This window comes from Gymnogyps californianus, chromosome 1 (genome assembly GCF_018139145.2).
Source record: "Gymnogyps californianus isolate 813 chromosome 1, ASM1813914v2, whole genome shotgun sequence".
Lineage (NCBI taxonomy): Eukaryota > Metazoa > Chordata > Aves > Accipitriformes > Cathartidae > Gymnogyps > Gymnogyps californianus.
Window position 1 is genome coordinate 10787742 of NC_059471.1, and position 26163 is coordinate 10813904.

The 26163-nt window shown below is 39.4% G+C and overlaps 1 protein-coding gene across 3 annotated transcripts in view; it reads left to right on the top strand.

Annotated features, from left to right (window-relative positions):
* The window catches only part of FAT3 (FAT atypical cadherin 3), a 322500-nt gene that overhangs the window by 175897 nt on the left and 120440 nt on the right, over positions 1–26163 (top strand). For all 3 annotated transcript variants that reach the window (XM_050900494.1, XM_050900497.1, XM_050900498.1), the window contains exon 3: positions 11854–11915. In XM_050900494.1, the coding sequence (XP_050756451.1) occupies positions 11854–11915 (62 nt within the window). The remainder of the gene's footprint in view (positions 1–11853; positions 11916–26163) is intronic.

Consider the following 26163-nt stretch of genomic DNA (forward strand, 5'->3'; position numbering starts at 1 on the left):
TCAGCCCCGTTGGTGGCAAAGGCTTGCTTAACATGCCCTGCTTTCAGTCTCCTCTTCTCTGCTGGGACTGATGCACGTTCACATCCTCTGCCAGTGCACATCTCCTCATTCCTCCGTCCCCTCTATACTCTCATCCCAGTCCCTTCAGGTTCTTCCCCAGTCACTCTGGGAGTTATAAATAAATCAGTGTCGTTGTTTAAAAGCAGCCAGCAGGGACGGTGGTTGGGATGCTGCTGAGACCCCCGACTGAGCAACTGAACATGAGGTCTGCTTGCCCTTCCTCCACTCCATCTGCCTGTGCACGTGGAAGGAGCTCAGCCTGAGGATCCCACCTCTCACTTGGTGTCAAAGCAAGAGAGAGCTTTGTGCAAATAACTGATTCTGCTCTTCTTCCTCAGCCGAAGGTTTACTCGTACCCAGGACCCAGTCTTGCCTCTCGGCTCTGACAGGTGTTCGGCAAGGCTGAGGTACTGGACTGGCTTTGCAGAGAAAAGCAGCTACTGATCGTGTTCTAGTTTTACTGTGCATTTTTGCTATTTGTTATGTGCTGAGCCGCTGAAGTGGGGGGTCAGAGCTAATACTATATTTTACCCATTTATAGCAATTTAAATAAATCCCTGCACAGAGAAGTGAAAAAAAGAAAGCCGAAAACCCTGGAAAGCAAAGGAATTCATTTCAGTCTTTAAAGAAATTATTTTCTTTACTTACTTAACAATAAATTTTGGAAAATGCTTAGTGCTGTTATGGCTGAGCTTTATGAGATTGTTAGTTAATAATAATATCTTACTCTTACACAAGTCATTTTTTCCTTTATAGATCACAAGGCACTTTACAAAGAAAGATATCAATTATCCCAGTTTTATGGGAGGGGAAACTGAAGCACAGAGACATAAAACGTCTCATGTAAGTTTACAGACCAAGAGAGAGGGTGAGCTGGAAACCAAGCAGAGGTGTCTCAGTATGGTTTCTTAGGCAGGAGACCGCCTTGGGAAGGGCAGTGGATCTTGACAGTGCTGAGGTCTGTCTGTGAGTTGTGTGTCATGAAACAAAGCCATATATCTTTTCTATGAGGCTTCTTTCCACAGCTCTGCGTTCTGCCTCTGGATCAGGAAGGTCACCTCACCGATGAATCATTTTTTTATTAGAGATGAAGATGAGATTGACTTGACCTGAGGAATCTGCAGTTAGCACAAGGTGCCGCTCTCCCAGCACTGTGGCTTTGCTGAGCTGGAGACAATCGCTGGTAATGAGGGATCAACGCCTTTCTTTTGAGCACAGTTGGGAGAAAAGCTGGGGTTGTTTTTCTATTGTCAAGAACAGCGCTCGGTTGAGAGTGTGTGTGGAAAAATGCAAAATCACTTCTCTTTAAAAGGTAATGAGAGTGTCTAGATTAGGAGAGAAACTGACAGCTGTGCCCTGCGCACCCTCCACACCTCCTCCACAATTGAGAAAGGAAAATACCAGGACTTCGTCATGCTGTGACTTATGCGTATGTTATACAAAAGCATACATTGGAGACTTTTTTATTATTATTTTTTCCTTCCTTTGTCGTAATATGCCAGAGAAAGAGATCGAACAATAATTCATGATGTATTCAGGCCCAAGGTGCAGAGTATTTGCATAGCCCCTTTCCACTGAAAGTGGCACCACCTACCCCCGCCATGGATGTTATATAAGTCTTCTTTCTTGCAAACAGTGAAATTAATTAGCATAAATTATAACCAGAGCCTAGTTATGCTCAGTTGTCGCTTTTGCAGAATTATGAGGCCTTTGTGCACAAAAAAATTAAAGAAAATTATATAATGATTATGTGTGCTGGTTACTAAGCTAGCCACCAGTTACATATATTTATAGCTATTCCTGCCAGTAATAATTATATGCTAATTATAACCCAAATAGAATTCTGTAATTTCTCCCTGAAAATGAGAGTGATGCAGGAGGATGTTAAAATCTGTGCTGAGGCGTCGTATTGGCAATTAGGTTTTTAGGGCAGGACTGCACTTTTTAAGGGAAGAAAACAAAAGAAGATGTGAATGCTATTTCTATTCTTGTTTATTCATTTGAGCCTAAGTAAAGCATTTGAACTTGAAAACCTTCTTATCCCACAAACCGTAAACTTCTGTGTGAAGTGTTTCAGGAGGGCTAAACCCCTGCATGACAGTCCCTCAAGGGCATTTGCTCAGTTGTTTCAGAGCATCACAGCCCTAAGAGGTGACTCAGGCTACAATGACACCATGGAGAAATTGCCCATCCGTTGTGCTAGAGGAGCCAGTGCAGCTTGGGCACTTTAAGTATTATCAGTCTTTTCATTTAAAAATTGCAGCTGTGGATTGCAGAGTCTGTGTTTGATGGTGGCTCTACCACCCTGTCCCTGAGGGATCATTTTTGAGGGTAGGCTTTTTGGGCTTGCAGTTTGAGCAGTAGCTTCATCCCACCTGAGTTCAGGCACTTCACTGAAATGCCTGAAGCTATTTATGGTCCAAAGTGACCACAGTCAGGTGGTGACTGTGGTTTGATACAGGCAAGTTTGCAGACTTCATCCTGCTGTCCACAGCTATTTGGGATTTGGCTTCTTCCTGGCCAAACCCAACTCATTGCCATCATTAGCAAGAATGACTATGATCATCTCCACTCCAGAAATGTGAAAGAATTGGCACCTTAAACGGAACTCCTGTAGCAAGTAACTATTGAGGGGTATTATCAAACCTGGGATTTGAACCATACAATTGGGAGATAGCAAATACAGTGTCAGTGGTAAAGAGCAGGAAGACAGGGTGAAGAAATAAGCCTTGCAGTCACAGAACTATTTGTCTGACCTCTGGCATCTGCAACGCTTTCCAACGTATTTTGAACGACAGTATAATTAAAAACATGGAAATAAATAGAAAATGGGATAAAAGTGCTCATGGGTTTACCAGAAGTAAATCGTATCAACCTATCTTGATGTCATTGATAAGATAAATGATGTTGTAAGAAATGCTCTGCATGTCATCTACACGGACTTCAGTAATGCATTTGATATGGTTGCACTGTAGAATTTATGCAGTACGAGGACATGGCGATTAGTAGTTGAATTGATATGTGCATACAGGTCTGACTAAAGAGGAAATAAAAATGATGATTCTTGAAAGAGGAATTTACATGCTGAAGGGCACACATTAACAGATTATTTCAAGTATTGGCTAGACAAATGATCTTATTTGGTGGTTTCTTCAACGATGCTGGCTTCAAAAGTGGGAGTTTGCTCTGATCCAGAGTTAGCAGACATCATCCAAACAGGAGATGTTGGGGGGGGGGAGAAAGAAAGAAAGGATCCCTGGGAGTTTGAAGAGTAGAAATTCATTAGCGGAGTAAACGAAACGGTGCATTTGAGGACTAATAACAAGATTGCCGCTCTCTGCTAGACGTGCATCCACTGGAGGCAGTAGTTAGGCTGCTTTAGCAGGGCTGCGTAGACGTGATCTGGAGCGAGTGTTCAGCCTCCATCCATCAGGCTTAGGAGGGATGAGGGCTGAAACTGCAATGCAAGAAGGGCAATGGCAAATTCATTAGGTGAGAGGAAGCCGAAGGAGCTTGGCTTGTTTAGTTGACCAAAATGAAGGTGCCAATTGCTCATAAATGCAGTCTGTCTGGAAACTGGGGCTTTCAACCATGCGGTCATGTTCCCAAACAACCTTCCAGGAGGAATATGGGGAACAGAAAACCTGGCCACTTTTAAAATGGAGAGGAATATTTAGGAGAGTGGTGGCTTTGCCTGCAGTTGCTGAGAACTGCGCTGGCTGAGTTTTGAAGGGATGAAAGGGAGTCCCTCCGAGTCCCCTGTTCCACCAGGCTGAACAGACTGGCACACCATATTGTCATTTTAAACAGATTCTAGGAACAAAAAAAGCCAGAATCTGCCTTTAAAAGAAAGCATAATCCAAATTCTTCATTCAAGTAAATGTTTGCTGTGCATTTTGTGCAGAGTTTTGATATTTTCAGCAATAAGCTGAGGGAACTCTAACGAGAGACAGAAGGGACAACCGAAGAGGAATAAAAAGGTTTTGCTTCAGCTTCTTTTTTTTTTTTTCCATACGTAACCACACATTAGAAAACGTAACTGTTTTTAAAAGCAATCATTTTTTATACCTAGCTTGTTACAAAGAGGTCGTTTCACTCTCATTGTCACCTCAGGAAAAACAATAAGGCAGCAGTCCTCCACATAATTGCACAGGCTCGCCTCATGGGTTCTCTTTCTTGTTCAATGAAGTATCATCCATTTAGATCAGAATACAGTCTTTCTAAATTAGAGGTTTACATGTGTAATTATATAAAATGATATGTTTGTTTACATCTCCAAGTAAAATGTACATCGTTTTCTATCATTTATCTTTGAAATTCAATTTCATTTTGTCGATCCCTAATTTATTGCAGGAGATGAATGTGCTGTTAGAGTGTTTACAACGCCTCTCACTGCCTGTGGGTAATAAAATTACCCTGGTTATTGCTATTCATTTTGACATTTCTGTGGTTAGGAATACGCAATAGTTTTACTTTCCTGAATATATGGTGGAAATCCTAATGCTATTTATTGTGGCTGCCACTTTTTTTTTTCCATCTGAAGTCCTAAATTTACTTTCAAAGAGTAGCAGGACAGTTGGCAGCTAATGGCTGTATTTCTCAACAGATGTGTACTCCTTTCAATGTTCAATATATGTGTGGAAAGGCTGTGTTCATACCTTTGTGTGTACTGTTAATAAATGTTTGAGATTTCTAGTAAACTCATCAGTAAACTCATACATTCTCATATGGGTTTCTGCAAATTCAGCCTAGGGGCTCTGTTGAACGAGCAGTGAGTATAACCAGTCACTGAATTTATGGAACATTTTTGGAAAAGCAGTGTTTGTTTTACTTATTCCTTTTCTCTGTTTAACTTGTTGGGTTAAAAGACCCGTATTTTCAGCAAACAATCCCAAGGCATTTTTCTCCCCAAGCAGAGCTTTCAAGGGTAACTCTACAGAACGTTTCCTTTGATATCTTCATGTGGTTTTCGTTCTGTGTGCTTGTTCCTTGCAGTATTTGAGAAAGGCAGATTGGGAACCGCATGCGCTTTGGACTGTGATGAGATAGCATCAGTGTTGCAGGATGTTCAGAGCATCTTGTGGGGCACAAGAACTCTGCAGAGAAAGCTCTCTAATTTTATATTCTTGTTGCCACTTTAAAATTGTTTTCTTTGAAGATGAGGATCGGTATCTTAATGAGGAGAAAGTTTTCCCCAGCAACAGGGACTAGAAAGCTTTGAGACAAGACCTCGGCTAATCCATCCAGACCATCTCTGTGTGAGTGTGATGTATAAGCCCTGATATATATGGTCCTGTGCTGCGTGGCTGTCCTGGTCGAAGACCCTAACACTGTGAGTGGAGAGGGTGTAAAGCATATACTGCTATGACTTGCAGCCAGGCAATATATTCTGAGGTTTCAATCAAACCCTGCATAATAACCTGAAGTCCCTAGTCATACTTCTAACCCATCCCGCACTTGTATTTTTTAAATGAAAAGTTTTTTATGAATATGCATAGCAGCAAAAAAAAAGATGATTGAATAATGGACAGTAAAACATGCAGTAAATTGTATCCTGTTAGTCTTTTGCCGGGGAAGGGGGAGACGTTGCTTTCCTACTCAACTTCCTAACTCTGTGAAGACACTTTGCCTTCGGCTTAAAACAGAGGAACATATTGGGCTTCTTTTACTTTAGCCTGCTTGTTACCTGTCATATACTCTTTTCATATTTCATCTAAACAAAGTTTGAAAATGAGAAATTAATAAAAGAGGGGGTTTAAATTCATTTTTTAAAAATTTAGTCTTTGTACCATAAAATTTGCAACACTTCCAGAGACAGCAGTAAAATATGCTGTCTCTCCATGCCAGATTCTGTTATCTTTTAAGCAGTACTTCAGGAAACAGCTCAGGTAAGGTTATCCATCCAAAGGCTGAATGAAAATAATTTAATTTCATAAGAAGGCTATTGAACTCTCCTTGGCTTCATAGCCATATTAGGGAAATTCAATCTGTGTTAGAAAATAGCCTGTGGCAAACTGATTTTTGGTCCCTAAGTGCCATAGTATTGGAAAATACGTGAATTTCTTCTAAGCCAAAGGTCAGTTTAGTTCACTGTCACACCTGCAGCCGTGGGCTGATCTGGATGCGTAGAGAATAAGCATCAGAAGAAGCAAACCCACAGCAATGTTTCCCTCTGTGTACTACTGTTCAAACTATCCAGTGCTTAGAGATTTCCTCTGCCATAGCCTTTGCATTTAACAGCCCTTGGTGAATTTTTCTTCTGTGGCTCTCTAAGTCCATGAATTAATTTGTTTCTAACAGAAATATTTCAAATAATGCATATATATTGAAAGAATGCACATCAGTAAACCTCAGAGCTAAATATACCTCTGTAATATGTGTATTTTAGGATAATTTTTAACATTCACCTCATTTGGTATATGTAAAATGTCACACACATACTTATACATACTCAAGTATTTGACTGTATATACAGTATATATGTATGTATTTGTATAGCATAGTCTATCGACTTAAGCACACACAGACACACAGAGGTTTTATTTGTATGAGGACCCGTCTGTGAAACAAGAGAGCTAACTGAAGGCAGAGCATGGATTATCCAGTTGGAAAATCCTAGATGGCAATTGGCCGCTCTAATTAAAGCATTGAAGGCGGAGTTAGCCGGCAGGTTCGCATTTGTCCAGGTGCCATCACTCTTTCTGACTGCAAGAACAGAGGTAGTGAATGCCTTGAGTTTTCCAGAACAGAAAGTGTTAAGAAAACAGAGAAACGCTTAACTTTTCCAGCATATAAATTAAGGCTTATGTGCATAGTCTACTCTGGCTGACTAGTTGATAATTTATGGAATTTATAAAAAAGTGTTGTCCAATAAATACATGATCCTCAGGTGACAATTTGGGCTAGTGCAGTTTTGGCATTATTTCCCCCATCTTTGATTGTCACCTTCACTTTGATCAGCATCAAATTCACCTAAGATTTGAAAAGTCACTATTTGCTTTTACTTTGCATTTCTCAAGATTCTGACCCTGCTTGCATATTATCCCACATTTCTTGTCAAGTTAATAATAAAAATAACCATAAACATAAGTATCTCTGTTAGCTTTAGGCCATCCTATAAAATATATTTACATTTCCAGTAGTGTACAAAACAAGCTTTGATAAAGGTGGGCAAAAATGTCAGAATTCAAATTAAATTTTGGAGCTCTAGTAGGATTACATGGCAGTATCACAACCTCCTGAGGAAGTAATAATTTGGATATGCAAATGGAAATTCAGTTACTGAACTTTTTGAAATGAAAGGTGTTGGACTCAAATTACATTTGAATATAAATTTGTTTGCCTTGCTTTGTTTATGTTAAATAACTTAATAATTTTCTGTGCTTCTTCATGTATTCTTGACTAAAAATAAAAATGCAAAGATTGCATTCGTTTGAGAGAGATTCTTAGCTAGCATAAATTTACAGAGCTTCTTTGATTGCAGTGGAATTGCGCTAGATTGAGCCTATTACCTGCATATCATCAGAGAGCGATGTGTACTTTTGGGTGTTCCTCAGATATAGACATTTAGCATAGCCACATGTTTAAGCATCCAAGCAGAACTACTGTTCAAAAAAACACAATATATGACAAAAGACTCAGTTTAAGACAGAACGTTATACCACTTTTGAATAACAAAGCATACCTTAGCTGACACAATAGAACCAACAAGCTGCTGCTCTCTCTTTCAGGTTTGCTGGCTTTATTATTAATAAAGATGCAAAAAATGATTAGAAAGCATTAGTCATACTGTTGAATTCATAACTATTCCTGATTTTATGTCATCTTCCATCATCTGTACACACACACACGCATGCATGCATCCATGCACATAGCTGGTATTAATTCTAAGACATCAGACCTATGATCAAGTTACCGTTTGCTAATAAGTTACGTTTCCTCATTTGCACTCTAGTAACTGCATGCTTCATTCATTGCAAGTGCAAAGTAACTCACGTGGGTTTTGATCTCTTTCGCGGAAAGTTTTTCTTTTTTTCACTTTGCATCTGCGATGTGCTAAAAGCATTATCCCAAGCATCAGTGCTAAGTGTTGCTCAAATGTCTTGATCACACGTCTGAGCCCTAATAACTGATGATTTGTTTCCAAGACGATGCATTGGCTGAAGATTGTATAGGCTGATGTATTGGTTAAAGTGTCAGGACTTCTTAGTCTTGGTCCTGTTCTTTCTTCTGTGTCACTATGGCTGCACCTAAGCTGTAAGGCAGGTCTGCCTTGTTGCCCCCCCCCAATCTCTGGTTCTCCCATCCAGATTATAAGGTGATGGGGTGAAGGACACTGCTGTTTCTTCTCCATCCACATGCTGAGTTTTCTTTTAGAGGGGAGTGATGCAGGAGAGGATGATGATCCTATCCAGTGTACAGTGAAGTGTTGGAAGGATGTTCCCCAGTCAGTGTCAGCTGGGACTTGTCGCCGTGTCCCACAGTATAATGGGACATGTTGTGCGGGGTGAGCTTATTCACCTTCCAGCGTTTCCGAACTCTGTAATGGGAGAAGAACAATAATTGTTCATTTATTAGGGTGGGAAAAGTACTCCAATAGCAAAAGTAACAGGTATTTAGAAAAGCAAGTTATATAAGAACATATAGTTATCTCCAAGCTGAAATATTGGGTCAAACAATGTTTTGGAGTTTCACAAAACAGTTCATTTGTATGGCCTGAGGAACAGATGTGCCAGGATGCACAGAGAGATGTTTTAACTCAGAAAGTCAATTCCCAAAGAAATGCTGGGAACAGAATCACATAACCTTGCTTGTGAGCTGATGGTTTTATTGTAAATAACTTTTCTATTGGATCCAGTTTTCCTCTTCACTTTCATGGCTGTTCTTAAAGAATCATCCCAGTTATAAATATCTCCTGCCCTTAGCAGGACCATGATGTTTCCCTGGAAATTTGAGAGAAACCATTTGAGAGGTGTGCTATGACTTTTGAAGCTTGTTAGTGTTTTTGACTATTTTGTGATAAATGCATGCTATATTTCCCAGCTGGCTTTGGACAGTTGTCCAGATGGCTGTGTCTAGAAGAGCTACGGCACATATTGAAGATGGGAAAAAAGAAAGGGTCATTTTTTATCATTGTCCCCTTGTGATTTTATATCATAACCAGCAGTGCAGCCTAACATCATTTCTTTGGGTTTATTTTTCTCTGTGAGTTATTTTCTTTACACCGTAACAGAGTATGATGATTTAATACGGTTAGAGAAGAACTAAAACTGGGATATATTCTCTTGTGCAAAGCCAAGTTTCTCTCAGTTGCGGCTGTATCTTGAAAATAAAGTTCTACATCCTGCTAAATATTACTATTATTATGTATCTATGGCATGGAGTACTGAATACAGGAGGGAGGGACACAGCAAGGTTTTCATGAAACCCATGAAATTAATTTCTTTGAGACTGGAGTGGTAAAGCTGTGGGTAGTCTCAGACATAACTGGAATATATTTCTTTTTTTCAGTTTTGATGATTGGTCTTAAACAGAATTCCCTGAAATACAGTTTTATAATCTGAAAGGACCAGATTAACATCCATACTAATACGTGACCATAATTAAATAAATATTAACATCAAGTAGTTGAGATCTGATTTTATGTATAGTCATATTTTAAACAGTAGTGTTGTGTAGTGTGATCTATCCATGACTTCAGGAATGTATGTGGAAGTGTGCAGCCAGGAGACTACAATGGGGCCACCATGAGTGTTGGATGGGAGAGTTCCTCAGAGAACAGGAATGGAAACTAGAAGCCCCACAACTGCACACACAAATGACCAATTATTTCTATAGAGTATTGTAACAACCTAATGAAACTGCCCAGAACTGGCAGTTGTATGTAGAGCTGTCTTTAAATCAAAAACAACTAGTTGTGCTAGCACCATACTACAGGATCAGGTCTACAGAACTGATGATGATGCAGGGTTACCTGCCCTTTAGGACTGGCTGTTAAGTCTGGGTTAAATCTGTTAAGATCTGCTATGTTTAAAATATAGGTAGTTCTGTTGTAGAGACTTGCTGTATGTTCATACACCTCTTTTAGAAGGAAATTCAGGTCTGAAGGCCCTGACCATTATTGCAGTCCAAAAGGCTCTACAGTGAAAAAAGGAAAGCAGAAAAAACCCTTTAGTGATAACAGTAGTTTTGTGAGGAGGAGCAGTAATAGTAGTAATAGTAGTAGTAGTAGTAGTGGCAGTAGTTTTAGTTTTATCAATGAAAGACAAGTACTATTCATTCTGACAGTTAGTGATATTCAGTTTCAGATGTTAGCTCTTCAGATGTTAGTGAGTAGATGTCTCCCATATGGTATAACTGTTTTGAATACTTAAAATTGCTCGATGCAGGCAGTACCAGTTGTTTTGGTTTTTCAGCCTTTTGCCAGCACCAGGTTCTTCCATGTAATTGTAATGATCCACTCTGGTTTCTGTGACCTCCCCTTGTGTGTCGCTTCTGTGGTCTGGTAACAAGTCTGATCTTGTAACAAGTCTGAAATATTGGAAGCAGAGTGGACTTCCCTTTGTTCATTTCATCCCATGACTTCAAGTAATATTTCCCCCCTTCTCACCAAAATAGATTCCTCCAAGTGATTGCTCCAAGGAGAAGGCAACAGTGTATGAGGAGCTGTAGAAGCCTTCTGGGACTAGAGGTGTTATGTAAATGTAAGATGTTGCTGATGGTTTTTTTGAAGAATTTAGGGTCATCATGGATTTGTGTTTAGATGTTTGGCTCGTCTGATTAAATAAATAAGTATGATGGGTAGTCCAGGGAGTATTTATTTTCTTGTCTTCCTTGGTAGTCTTAGAGACAAAGAATTCTTGAGAATGACTTTGTCCGCTGGCATTGTCTCCAAAACCAGCTTTATCTCTAGGAAAAGTTGGTCCCCTTACGCTCGTCAGAATCTATCACAAAACAAGCACATGATGCATTTTCCTATCCAAAGAAATGTTTTGTATGAGGGAAAACTCAAATCTGCCCTTTAAATCTCTAGTGAGAACAAAATAAAAACCTAAGCTATGTTCATAGAAGATATGCATTGCTTGTCTTGAGGGAACTTGGGAAGTGTTTCATTTTCTTTCCTTGGTATAAATCTCACAAGAGGTTAATAATTTGTGAAAGTACATTGCTTTAAAAAACTGATATCTTGATCATCCTCATGTAAAAGGGTACTTTATTTTAAAGACTCAATTTGAGCATGGAACAAATTGATGAAATTGTAGTACAAAACCTTTAATGCATTAGAATGATTACATTTGGAAATCATTATGTATACAAGTAGTTATTACAGAAATAACCTTCTTTGTCAAGTATTCTTGGCATGGAAGTAATCAGCATCCTATCCCATTAATTGTTTCAGAACTCTGAAATCTTTAATGAGTTTTTTTGCGGAAGGACTTCAGTCAAATGCAAATGATTCATTGAAGCACTTAATCATAAGACAAATAATTCTTTAGTAAGTTTTTTTTTATTCACTGTAATAAATGTAGCATGTTACCTGTAGATACACAGCTAACTGTTTTTCAGTTACTTTTCTCACAGCATTTTTCTTTAAAGATTCATTGTTAGTCAAAGTCATAATGGCTGCACTGAGAAAGAAAATGCTTGACAGATGTCAAGAAATCTGTGTCTGATATAGCTTCAAATAGATTTTTTCCCTTTGAGTGTTTGAAAAATGAATTTATTTCTTCTGGTCGATAGAGACATATATTTTTCAATGGGTGTTGACAATCAAATATCATCCTTTTTTCACAGGTCTGATTACAACAACGTCAAGAAAATTGGATCGGGAACAGCAAGCAGAGCATTTTTTGGAGGTAAGATTAAGTGGAAAATATATGTTAAAAGGTTAACTGATTTTTGTAGTTTAAAATCACTTCTTCCTGTTCCAGGAGAGTGGTATTCTCCCTTCTCTCAGTGTATGACAGACTCGCACAAAGCTGGGAATTGCCTGATTATACAGAACAAATAATACATTTTGCAATTCACAATCACAGGAAAAAATTGAACAAATATGCACAACACTTGTTTTCCACCTCTAATCTGCTTCAGTTAAATCTTTTATTGTAGCCTTTAAATTTTGTTTGTGACAGAAGTTTAGAATATCCAGAGCAATTTTTTTTTTTTTTTTTTTTTTTTTTTAATTGGTGGAATCACCCCAACCCTGCCAAGATTTTCAGTCTGTCAGGTTAAACGTGTTTAAATTTTTGCATCTCAGATCTAACATCCAAACTATTCTTTTGGATGACAGCAAACTTTGACCTTGCTCACATTCACTGCATCATCAGAATCAATGAATAATTTCTTAGCTTTCACTTATTGGAACTATCAATGACAATTTTCAAGTTAAAAATTGCCCTCTAAAAAGAGTGTCTAAACCATTCCCTTGGCCCTTAGATGAAGGTTTCTCTTTATAAGTGGCTCACATACATTGGATATGGAGTGATATACTTGTAAACTACTGGGTTTACCACATTGTTTTCTTTCACATTGCTGTACACCATGCTGTGTTTTTTTTCCTTTGGGTAGAAGATCCTTGACACTGTTCTCTTGTCTATTCGTAAAATAAGGAATTCTTGATTCATGTTGGTACAAGTAAAAAAGAAGTACATTGTCCCACATAATCAGTCATTCCTACTATGTATTTTAGGAAATTCTCTTCAAATCCATACAAGTTAAAAAACATCTGGACAAAATAGTTCCCAATGCAATCAGTATCTGGCAGCAAAATGTAGTAAAATATACTTTTGCATATTCCATGGTTATTTGTGTTTGTTAGAAATCCCAAATTATTTTAGTTAGTGCAGAACACGGGAGAGAAAGGTTAATTTATTACTGTACAAGTTTGGGTTTTTTTTTTTTCTTGATAATTCACTGTAGATTCTTACACATTCCAGGCCATAAATAAATGGAGGGAAATAAAAGGATTTTCCTCTTTTAGGATTTATTAAGTTGGAAAGTTAGTAAAGTAATCATGTGTTCCAGTAACTGCAAGCTTTCCAGTTTATACTGTCAGAGAAGATTGCAGACTGAATGAAATTGGCATTGATTTTGAAATATATCTATTGATGAGAATCTTAGGTCTGTAAGTCTTTTTTGCATTTATGTGTTTGCCTCAGAGACCTCAGTGAAACGTGCCAAATTCACGTTTGCCAGACGATTCCCATACAGATGGGGAAGTGTTACTATTAACAGCAAAAAGAAAAAATAATTACTTATAGGAATTAGGCTTTAGTCATCAATGCAAGTTAATGTATTCCTTCCCCTGAATTTTATCTCATTTGAAAAAATAACCATCTGCAAGATTTTGAGGACTGAAGATGCACTAGAGGGAAATTGGTGTCATAGGATGTTCCAAGGCTTCTGAATAGGGAGTGGAGGGCAGGCTACAGAGCAGAGAAACACCTGAGCGGGGTGTCCTGGAGGAGTGGGGAGAGGACCCCACTGTTGTAAAACCCACCTGGGAACGGTGTGCGGGAAAGGGAATTGGACTCTGGCAGGGACGCGGCCCCCATGGCCAAATCAACCCTATGAGCTACTGATGAAACACTGACCATCACCGCCTCTTGGGAGGCGCGTTCCTGGGGATCAGAGTAAATAAGCTGCTGGGGATCCGGAGCCAGGCTGGCCAAGCTGTGCTCGTTCTTGTGGCGCACTCAGAAAATGTTTTCTAAAATGCCTGGCTGTCTCTGTGTGTAATTAACCCCCTGGGGAGGCCTTAATTGCCAAGGCAACCATGGTCTCCCAGTAGTACAGTGTTTCCCTTCCGGCTTCATTTCATACCCTTCTTCCAGTAGTCTGTCTGGTATAAAAGAGAGCAAACTTGGCTCCCTTTGAAAAGCTCTGATTAGCACTTGACCTGGCAACCCTTGCTCCCCTTTGCCCAGTGCATGTGTGAGGCACTGACAGACCTTTCCTAGATACAACTTTTTAATTATTTTTAATAAGCCTGTCTTTTCCCTACCTGAATTTGACAGGGATGCTATACCCATACCGGCCAGTACCTACTGAGCAAATTCCATTACTTACAGAGGTATTTCCACCTCTTTCACAAAAGTTGTTAGGAAAACGAGGTGAAATAAGACGGCAGATGTTAGTCATTGTAATTGTGCGTAGTGCCAGTGCTCATCTCCAGACCGCCACCTGTGATGGCTTAGGGGGGCTCTTCTGGAGTCATCTGTCCCTGTCCTTATCGAAGGAAACATGAACTACCAGCAAGGACTGGATGTGTATTTTTAAGGCTGCTGTGCTGAGGAAAGGTGAATCTTAAGTGACTCCCCTTGTAAGTACACAAGAAGTTTGTTGCAAAGCAAGTACTGAGCCCAGGTCAGCTGTGCATCTCTTCTTCCTTCCTCCTTTAATTATCTTCTTTGGATGTATGGACCTGTGACCGCGTGACTTTTTTAACAGTACCTGAAGCTGCTGTCACAGGACTTGCACTTACCAAAGAGTATGTGCCAAAGCGAGTGCAGAAACATGTCTAGACCCTGAGTTAACAGATGCATGAGGAAGTCAGAAATAGACTCCTCTTTATAATAATTGAGATTTTTTGTTTGTTTTGGTAATGTTGTTTGGGGAGGGTTTTTTTGGGGGGGGGGGGTGCTTTTGGGGAGGAGAAAAAAGAAGTATTTCTTCTCCCAGATTTTTCATTGATTGTGGCATTGTCAATGCTATTTTTTTTCAGCTCCCAAGTTGAGGGCTTAATTTTTTTTGACACATTTGTAATGTCTTGCAAGGCTGCAGGTTTTATTCAGTGCTTGTTATCAGGTAGAATTTTTCTGCTTAGGTTTAAATTGGATGTCACTGGATTTTATACAGGATGATCTCTTGCTTTAGTGGATTCTTACTAACAGAATGGTTCTGCCTGAAATGGGAGGAAAATGACCACTTGATTACATTACTTTCTCACATGAAGCAAGCCAAAAGCATTTGCTTTATTTGACAGACTTTCTTAAAGATTCTGTAGTTGGGATGAAGTATTTAAATATCCATCTGAAACAAGAAAGGTAATTCTGAGAGTTACCTGCTTGCTTTGCAAGTAAATGAAATGGCGATATATTTCCAAGTGAGGTGCAATTGCAGGTTTCAGGTGATCTGTCTTTATTCTCCTTCAATTATTGGACACATCATCCTCTTCTTCTTTCCTTCTTTTACTTCCGTCTTCTTCTGAGTATGTGTTGTCTTCTAATAATTTCTATGTTAACACTTAACTCTATCTGCTCTTGTATTAGGTAATTTACTAAAAAGAAGCTAGAAGTGAAGAATATTAGTGGAGTTTGAGCTATGGAAAAACACAGAGAATAGTCTGGCTATTTTTTCTGCCCACATTTTTTGTAGATGCCTCCTAATCCTGGTCTGACAGCTTTACAAACTCTAGTGATTTTGCTATGTGATTTTGCACAAACAGCTGCTGGAGTGATGGAGGTCTGATAATAAGCATAAAAATTAAACCGTTTCCTGCAGGATCTGCATCCTTGTGTTGTGTCAGCTGATTTTGAGATGTCCAGAATATGAAGAATTCCTGGTCTGCCTTCCAGTGTACATGAGCAGCTTGATGGGAGAGGCTTATTGAATCCAGGCTACAGTTCATTGACTTGCCTGTTCAGCCCGGAAAGTAGATTCGAAAACTCAAAACCGGAGCGGTTTCTGAACGCACTGTTGCAGATGCTGGGTTACTTATGCCTCTAACATGGAAAGCCTCTGCAAAACGCACTCGCTGCTGGGGAGTTCAGTTTTCTGGGAATTGCTGGGGCAAGATCTGTATTTAGCAAAAGAATGAGCCAAAAGAGTTACAGCCTTCAGTGTGCAATTCTAGCAACAGTCTTTGAAACTTTATGACTGGAAGGATGAATTATCTGCAGTGAGAGATGACCTCTTCATCCTCTTGATAACGGTATATAAGAAGTTGGTGCTTTTAAAGTGCTGAGGCTATTTAGTCTCTCCTTGATGAGCGCACGTGGTGCAGGCTCTTAAGTCATTTAGCCAGTTTTGGAATTTGCATCCATAGTATCTCTCTGTTCCTCCAAACTATGTGTAAATTTACCACTGTAGATTCATTCAGAAATTATCTTTTAACATTTGTCATGGTGGAAAACTTGTCTATTCAAAGCCTCTCTAAAGAATAAAAATAGTTGCTAATAAGCATGGTCAGAACTTTAAATCTCTTCAAGAGTGACAAAGCAACTGAAGACAATAGGTTTAAAGATACTGTTACAGCAGCCTTAGCCTTTCAAGGTCCGAGTCATGTACCATAATTAATGAGAAGTGGGAGCAGAGTGTTGGCTTAGTGCAGCTAATTTTTAGCCAACTTAGTGCTATCAGAATAGTAACAGTGCCTCTCAAGTGCCTTGCTTTTGTCGCAAATCAGTATATACAAGCCTCATCAATCTTCCTGCTGTGATGCTTGAGCGTAGCTCTGAGAAGGATGTCAGTAACAGTGCAAGGGAAGATAAATTGGTAAATCTGATGTGAGTGTCAAAATACATGGGCTGAATGAAGCATATTGGTTTCTATTTACTGTAAGTACACTAACAGGGTACAATAAACTGTGTTACATGGGATGTATTTATATGCAGTAATTAGAGGGAAGCATAATAATCTGCTGTAATTGTAGCCTTCTAGAAAGAATTCAAATTTCCACTCATTTAATGAGAAGTTGTAATTGTGAGGGGAATTTTGATGGAGGGACTATAATTTTATTTCACTTGGAATTTGGTCTGGAATATCACAGGGGAAATTGCTGCTGGAAACTTTATGGCCACAGTATGCAGGGGAGAGGGGGTTTAAAGTCTTGAAAAGTAGCATTTTAAAATAGCACTGCCTCTCAGTTCTTCCCACAAACACCATGCTGGTGGTTCAGCGTTGGACCGGTGCTGTGTTCTCTGCCATCCTCCTCTTTTCCTCCAGCATCTCCCACGCAAGAACTTAACAGATTTAACCTTGTTTTGCTTTTGAGCCTATTCAGTTAGGCTGTAGCCTTTGCTAGTGGTGATGCCTGAAGTCAGAGGTCCTTTGTGAGAAACTGCAGCGTTTTCTGAAGAATATAGGCAGCCATGTGGCAATATGCTCATGTATATTTTTACAGGAGAAATACAAAAGCTGAAGTTCATTGGGTTTATGTAGCTGAATAATGCTCTACAGAACATTGATTGCTTAAATCCTGGATTACAAATCTGTGTAAGCATTTGTTTCATGGATCTTTAGCATTGCCCACATTTGGCAGAGAAAGCTGCATTTTTGCTCGGTGACATGCTGGTGATGGGGTAAAAATGAGGCAGTGTGTCTGATTGAACATTTTGTCTGAGGTTTAAATGGCTCCAAAGGCGCATGCCTTTCCCTTTTTAACATTGAAGCCTATCAGATGGTGCAAGAGAAATTAAAAAAATAGGTAAACAGCCTCTTATTTCCAGCTTGAGCTTAAAAATTATTATTGGCTGTGCTTGCTGGAAATAAGAGAACTATTTTTTATTATTTTGAGGACACCTGAAAGGATTTTTAGTGGAACAGTAGGTATGTAGAGGCAACTTTCTAAAAAGACAGTGAAGGCTGTATCATGATGTCAGCTTCTAATAATGACACATTGAACTTGAATGTCTATTTCAAAGTTGGGGGAAAAAAGAAAAGGAAAAAAGGAAAGAAAGGTAAAAAACAAAAGAAAGGGAAGAAAATAAACAGTTCTAAAAAAAAATCAGAAGCATGTTCATCTTGTACTACCTTTCCATGGGTTTATCAGCAGAGGGTGAAGCCGCCTGCAGGACAGGTCGGTGTGGTGGTGGATCTAGCAGAGACCCGAGTTCCCGGCGTAGAAGGCACAGGCTGAGCTCGCTCACCCCACGCTGCAGATTTCCATCCTGCGCCCTGTGTTCTTCAGGAGTTGTTACGCTGCACCAGCTTTCTAGAGATGGATGGGCTGCACTTGCCCCCCTTCCCCTCCTGATTATTATGGTTTTTTCCATCAAGTTGCTGTTTTCAGAAGTAGCCAACAACTTTCCAAAGGCAGGAGATGACCAGAGGTTAAAACTCTCTTTCAGAGACAGATTTGCATATGACATTGCACACTGCTTCTCATGTGTATTCAGGCAGAAAGTCTTACACAGCAAAATATGGGAAAAGTCCTGGTGTGATTCATCTGTCTGCAGTGATAAGTGGCCTCCTCGATTAGACTGTTGTCTCCAACTAATGTGATCCGATAAGATGAAGAATTATCAAGTGCATCACTGAAAATATTACTAGTTCAGTTGTTAACTGAGTGGCCTCTGTGCAGGAGATATAAACAGGAATTTTAAACTGCAAAATAATTAAGGCATGGCATTTTTATGGATTGTTCTTTTCTTTGATTATTGCAAATTTCAATAGCTCCCAGATGTCCCTTTATTTTAGATAGCGACTTGAGAAGTAACAGACGACAAAGCCTTAGCATTGGGAAAACTGAGTTTAATAACATTTTTCTTCATGCGCGTGGAATTTTAATTTTGTTTTCTTATTAAATAAGAAAAAACTCTTCATAAAATTATAATAATAGGGCAAACTAAGTTTGAATTAAAAAAAAAAAAAAAGAGTTGTGTATTTAAATTCCTTAATATTCCATGTTAAATTCAGGTAACCAATAGGAAATACACACACAGCTCTGATGACATAATATATACCAAAGGCAAGGGGCAAGAATGAGTCTGCATATGTCAAATAGTAGCAGTGACCCTCAGCTCATTTCAGTTATTCAATGAAATACCAATAGCCTTGAGAGACTGGATGCGCAAAGAATGTCTGTGGCATTTCCACAAAATTTGTAGACTTTAAGTCAACCCTGAGGATCCTTTGTTTGCTTTTTTGCCTTGTGCTTATGGTTGATTTCAGTCTTTATTTTTTTAGATACTATTCATCTAATTCTTTTAACTCTCTCAAGATTAGATTGTTTCTCTTAAAAACGTTTTGCACGTGCTAACACCAGGATGATGTCAAGGATAAACACACTACTGACAACTCAATTAGTGCATCATTTATATCCAAGTACCTGATTCTGGCCTCTGTTGGAGAGTGCTTAAGCCACCCAGCTAATCTGATACCGTATGGAAGTTCTTACATGGCAGGATTTTAGTCCAGCATTAAAAATCTCACACTTGTTTGGTTAATCCATTCTATTGATTCAGGATACCAATAATAATGAAGAAAAGCAGTTATCTTTTCTATGTTTAATGAACTTCCCGAATCAAAAATCTTCGTAACTCAATATGCAAAACTTTGGGGTTTTGTTATGAATGCTTGACAATTATAGAAATGAGTCAAATAGTTGATAGATCTTTTTACAGATGTATTGTAAGCTTGTGTTAATTTATTTGGGTGTTAAAATAAAAAAGCACAGCTCATTTATTATTTAGTAATTCCTTAGCTCATGGAAGAGATTTGATTTTCCCAGTTCATCGATATATACAATGACAGATTCACCATCTACAGTGGAATACTGCCCCAAGTATATTTTCCACAAAATCATGTTTCACCGGACAGTGAGCCTGCTAGAAATGGGCAGAGAACGATTGATATTATGATCCAGGTTTAAAAACCTATTACCCATTTGGATGAAAAGTTGACCCAGTATAAAGATACAGATGATTTTGCAAGAACTAATTCAGGTCCATATTTTGAAGAGCACGGCAAGATCAGAGTTGTTCAGGGCTAGGGCTTTGGTTCACACACTGCTGTCTACCACGGTTGTTGTGTCTCATTAGAAAAATCACATTTCTGATTGCCTAGAGCTTTGCCTTAGTTAAGGAATGATTTGCATATATCTGGAGTTTGCAGAGGGGAGGGAGCTTGTTTTACAGATTTCATGAATCACTGACCTGAACTGTTGGGTCATGAAAGGAATAAATGAAAATCCACGAAGCTCAGTGCTGTTGGCTTTTTCATGCCGCGCATCAAATGTCTCTTTTAGGATTTTCCTTGTGGACCACAGCAATCTAGCGGCAGGTCTTGGCTTTAAGCACCTCATCACATGCAAGCATGGAAGGAGGTACTCAGTGTATAGGCTTCGTGTGCTGTCTTATCAGGCATTTTCCACCTCTTTTCAAGGCATAACAGAGGAGGTGGAATCATGCCAGGAAGCAAATCCAGCCTACGGGCTGCCACCCTACAAAGTCCTGAGCATCGCCTGGGAGCCTAGAGGTGTATCAGCATTTTCTTGACCCTCTGGACCTGATTAAAATCTCACTGGACTTAGCATCATGCAGTTGTGAAGTCAAGTAGTGCAAGAAAGTGACCTTTTGATTAACTAGCATTATGTTAAGATATATATGATGTTACTGTGGAGAGGGGAAAGTCTTACTTATTATGCTGGGGGCTAGTTGAGTTTCTTTGCCTACCCTGAGTGGTGTGCTTAGTACGGCTTCAGTAGCAATGATTTTCTTGAAGTTATCCCTGATAATCCCCAGGACGAGAGAATTAGACATCGGCGCCCATGGCTGCATTTCCCCAGATATGTCTGGAAATGGGTGAGTGAACACATGAGAGAAAAGCAATTTAAAATATACCCAACACCTGTTTATTCTGCTCTGTTTGCAGAACTACGAGATGGCAGAGCATTAGATCAATGCAAATGGGATGGAAAAGTATTATTTAAAACACCAAACATTATTTCATGGTTTGAAAATTAGGTCTGCACCCATGTGTTAAATGCTGTTGAAACAGAGAGGGATATATTAATGGTCTTCCTTCTCGTTTTATAAATCATTCCTCATGCTAAGCTTGTGTAGGCAAATTCTGTGGTTAATCTATACCAAGTTCTTCTTTTCTGTCAGGATTTAGGAGTTTGGTCTAATGTTGCTTTCTCACTGAGGGATTAGCTCACAGATTAGCTCAGGGTTAACAGGTTTTTTCTTCATTGTATGTTTCCTAAGATCTGTAGCTCTCTTTTTTATGGGCTGGAGCCCACCTACCAGGCCCAAATTGGTCAGATATACCCTTTCAGGGTGTCTCTTTTGCCAGGCTCCGTGCTTGGTGAGACAAAGAGTCATTGTGAAGGGCACGCTGCTTTGCTAAATCTTCACATTTGTTTTATGAATGTACCAAGGTTTTAATCTTCTGCAGAAGCAGCAGGAAATCTTTCACATGATTTGAATCTATTTTAGATGTACAGAGCCTTTGTGTTATCTGCAGCATGTCTGCTTTAGTGCTATATCATGTTTTCTGTAGCATTTGCAATACCCATCAGCTGCCAGACTGTTAATTTATGTCTGTAAGTGTTTGAGCACACACACATGCACGCACACACACATTTTGTGGAGGTCTCACTTTCCTGCCTTCCTGGCTAAGACCAAACTGAGCGTTGCATTTAAGGCAGGGGAGCATCTTCTTCCTCAGTTAGGAATATATTGCATCTGTACTAAAATACTTTCTGGGCGTAGGAAATCCTAGTATGCCTTTTAATTAATCCATCATTTAGAAATATGCCCTTAAACAAGTTTTGCATCCATTTGTCCTTTCTCCCAGGGTGATCTGTACTCAGATGTTTGGAATTCATGCTTGTTATCTCTAAAAAAAGTTAATTCTGGGATATTTTCACAGCGACTTCACTTGCCGCCACAATTTATACACACCAAATCCAACCACCCTACAGTATGTCGTGCAGGGATCCCAACACTAAAACTCCAATTCCTTTGACTTGAGTGGACTTTGGGGTGGCTTGAGACGTGCTCTTTGGTCACAGGCTGTTGCGGTGTCCATGGAGTCTGACTGGAGATGGTTCCTAGGACACCCACAGCTTAAGTAGTCCCTTCCCCAGATCATCTTCAGTTGTGAGCCCTTCAGTTTACAGGCAGCCTCTCCGCAAGGGAAGAACTGGAAGAACTCTTTTCTTTTGCAAGTTCTATTAGGTTTTACTATCTTCCCTACAGCTTTTTTCTCCATCATGGTGAAGATCATCCTTATTCTTGAGGACTACTCCCTTGAGTCATACTGTCAATCTAGGGTAACGTCATCTGGGTTTTGTCAGTGCTTCTTCCTCTGTTTTTTGTTTTGTTTCGGTTTTTGTCTCCACCTTGTTAAAGCTCTTCTTATCCAGGGTCTCATAATTTCCAGTATTGGTGATGTACTGAAAACTCATCATTCCCAAAACTGCTCCCACCAGTCCGTGCACTTGGTGAGAACCTCTTCCTACTATACCTTGAATACACAACATTTTCTTTGAGTCTCATCCCATCCCTTACAGTCTTCTCACCATAGCCTGTACTGTCTTTCAATATCATGTATTTTCCCTCTTTACCTGTTCTTTCATACTCCCAGATTGCCACCCTGTCCCTCCGCCACATGATCCTTTAATAGTCAGCTTGAGCAAAAAAGACATACTGGAAAGGGTAGGAAAATGTCATGCAAAAACATGGTAGTCTCAAAAATTTGTTGGTTTTTTTTTTTTTATTTTAAAAATAATTTGTTATCGCAAAAGTGCATCATTGTGTGAAATGTGCTGAAATAAGATTGGAGTATTCAGCATCATTTGTAACATGACACAAATTAAAGTATTTACTAGACACCTAGAGATAAGAAAACCTCTAATCGGGTTGAGAATCAGTTTAATAAGCATATTTGACACCTTTTTTCTCCCTAAATATATTATCATGGAACATAAGAATCCTAATGCTTTTCTTATCTGACTTCAGCTTGATAATAATCAGAGACCAAACAATTCTTTTGCTTTTTATGAAGATATGATTTAAACAGAAAAGTACAAAGGCCCTGAAGCATCAAGTGCTATGAAATCTGCCCTCAAAAGCAGTAATTTTCTTTTCCCAGCCTAACAAATTTCAGTTGTCAGGAAACAGATTAATCTCCTCATTCTGAAATGTAATATTGCTGTTTGCTAATCTCTCATGATAGAGAGACATTGAAAATGTTATCATAGCAGTTCTAGAGTACATTTTATGTTTTGGCGAAAAATAATACTTTCTTTGGCAAGGAATATTCTAAATATTCAAAAGCAAGGATTAACATGAATAATTGAGAGCAAAAATGTCAGAATCAAAATAATTAATTATTTTTCTCACATTCCCTGGGAAAGTAAAAAATACAAATATTACTAATAGCAGTCTGTCAATTTATGGCTTCGACTTTTCTGAGGACCAGCATGTTATCTTTAATCCAGATACCAACAAATAGCTTCATACTTTGTTTTTCCCTGTAAATCTTGTTTCCTTCCACTATCCTTCCAGATAATTTTTAAAATGTTGTATAAATAAAAATGTGTTCTTATCCCTCAAGGCCAAACAGCTATTTTAAAGACTTAATTGAAAAAAACATGGAGAATTTAAACACATGGTTTTATATTGCCACACTTTAAAAAAAAAAACAAAACACATGACCAGAGTTTAAAAAACACTCAAAAAATTTCTAGGAAGTCATAAGTTTTAGACTACACATTTTAGCTAAGCAGAGATGATGCTTTATGATGTGATACATCAAAGTATGCCAAAATGGCATGGCCTCTGTTGACTGAGAGAGATGCAGAAGGCAATGAGACAAGTGCATTAGCTTGGTCTCAAAAGAAGAAGGAGCAGAAGGAGCAAAAATATTAACTGGCACGTGAGGTCCACTTGCATATAGTCCTTATCCTCCTCACCAAAACCCTGTTGTTCAAATGGACCTGCGCAAACTCTCTCTGTGTAGCTTTGGCTAGGTGTTGTGGGATTAAATTGAATACTAAAGCCTAGGTTTTGTCTTTTTTTCATTGGCATTTACCAAGTGTACGTACAGTTACGGATCTTTCACTATTTCTGTTGCAAGCCACTAGATACCGCCTGAGTGCCGTCTTAACTGTAGCACCTCAGCCAGGGAACGGCATTTTAAAAAGTAAAATAGTATTTTCTTTAAATGCCTTCTCTTCAGGCATTTAATCCTTATAATATCCGACTCTCAGTGTGAAAGTATCAATTGAAAGCTGTGGCTTTTTTAATAAAAGGAAGTCTGAAGTGTACAGAAGATTTTGTTTTCCGCAGCACTGGGAGGGTGCCTGGTGATGGATCATACCGGTGATGGGACGCCCAACTTCCAGCGAGCTGCTGAGCTCCCGAAAGAAATCCTTGCTGCTGCAGCACAGTGCTCAGCGTGAGGCAGTCATTTATCCTGCTTCTTGACAGAGCAAATTACCCTACTTGGAGCTGTGGGCTGTGTTTTCAGTACCTCGTTCAGTTCTTGCAGGGCTAATTTGGTGTCCCTTCTCTCTCCTCCACGCTGTAGCATGGACTGAGAGCTACCTCAGGACTTCCTAAGTTGAGACCCCCCTGGTTTCTCTGGGGTGCAATACGCTCCACTAGCCCTTGGATGCCTAAACAGTAGTAGCTGAATAAATTACACATTCATGCTCTATTTTCTAAAGGTTATTGAGCACACATTCACCAGACTTACATAGCAAAACAGGAATTGCATCTCAAACTTCACTTGATTGACAAACTGCCTTTACCTCACTGAGCCTGTAAGTAAGATTTCAATATTCTGTCAGATCAGTAATCCATGGATTAGACCCGCTCTTAATACTCCCATTTCTAAAACTGGATGCACTTTTGGAGAACAAGTATATTTATATTTTGTATACAATTTCTCAAAGGAAGCAGCAGCAGTATAGATGGTGTTGGCCAGGGCTCCACATCGTGAGCGAGCATCCACGGTCCTGACCCCAGCATCTAACCATGGGGATTAGCGTGTGGGGCTGACATATCTGATCTCCCTGTGCCAAGGGATCACACCTCCTGTACTGATCCTGACAGGATGCACTTGTGCTGTTCAAGACTCCCATAAATCAGGAGCTTTCTCACGGCTATTTCCAACAAAGTATTCGCCCCCTTTAACACCTCCTGAGACAAGCTCAAAAGCAAAGCAGCTCCTAAAACTTTGCTTTTTCAATCTCTTCTGCTACAAACCAACAAAGCAACTCATTAGAGGGACTCCTTCTGCTTCCCCCCTTTCACTCCCTTCACCTGGTGAGGTGAGGGCTAATTGGAAGCCCATAAAATGAATCCAGGGAAATTCTCCTTCTTCTCCCATATATCAGCCCTGCACTACCAAATTGGGCATATTGTCTCATACAGTGTTTTATTGTCCCCCAGATCACATTATCGGCGGGGCAATCTCACAAAGGTTAATAGCATTACTAGGTTGTCTCTCAGTCTGACATTCTTGCTCATCACTCTAAATCCAGTCATTTTACCAGTGGCGTTAGACACCCTACTGAAGTTAATTGGATGCTGCTTGCCGCTGACTGCAGACCCAACTCTATAAATCGTAACTACTTGTAGCTGATTGTCCCTGCTCTTAACTTTCATTTCACAACTGGGAAAAGTATGTGTGAGTTGATATACCTGGCTTTTCAACCACAGTCTTTGACATTTGCAATCCAATTATCGGTCACCTTGGCCGTTTGTTCCGTCCAACTGTCCTCCCATTGGTATGCCATGTGTCAACACCTACTTCATATACTGCCCTAATGGGAAAATAAACAGTAAATTATGAGCCTATATAAATCCATTAAAGAGTTACTGTGACTCCGTAAACCGTGGAAGTGAAACTGAAGTGCTTTATGCAGTTGCTGGTATCCCAAGTTGGAATTGCTGCTCTGTATTTTTAGAAGGTCCCAGCTAACTGAAGTCAAGCAAGATAAGCTTCTGTTGAAATCTTTGGTGTCCATACAGTAAGAACATGAACCTTAAGCGCTGTGCATGGTAAGATTTTGATATTACAGTCTTTAATAAATGGTTTTCATCAGTAGAAAGCAGTAAATTTATATTAATCATTTTTGATTAAATATTTCCTTTCCCCAGAGGGAAAGTCTGCTCCTAGGTTCTGCTTGCATTTCACTGACCCTTTGCACAGCAGTGAATGCCATCCTGTGGCTGCAAAAACTAAATGCATGGTAAAGACTAATTCTGCAGAAGAATCAAAGTGCTAAGAATATTTTAAAAGTTGCGATCTTTTAAAATTCCTCCTGCACTGCGGGAGTAGAATGTCATCTTCTTATTATTCAGACACATAAAGATCCCTTTCCAGGACTCCAGGCACTGTGTAATTAATTAATTATAATAGTATTAA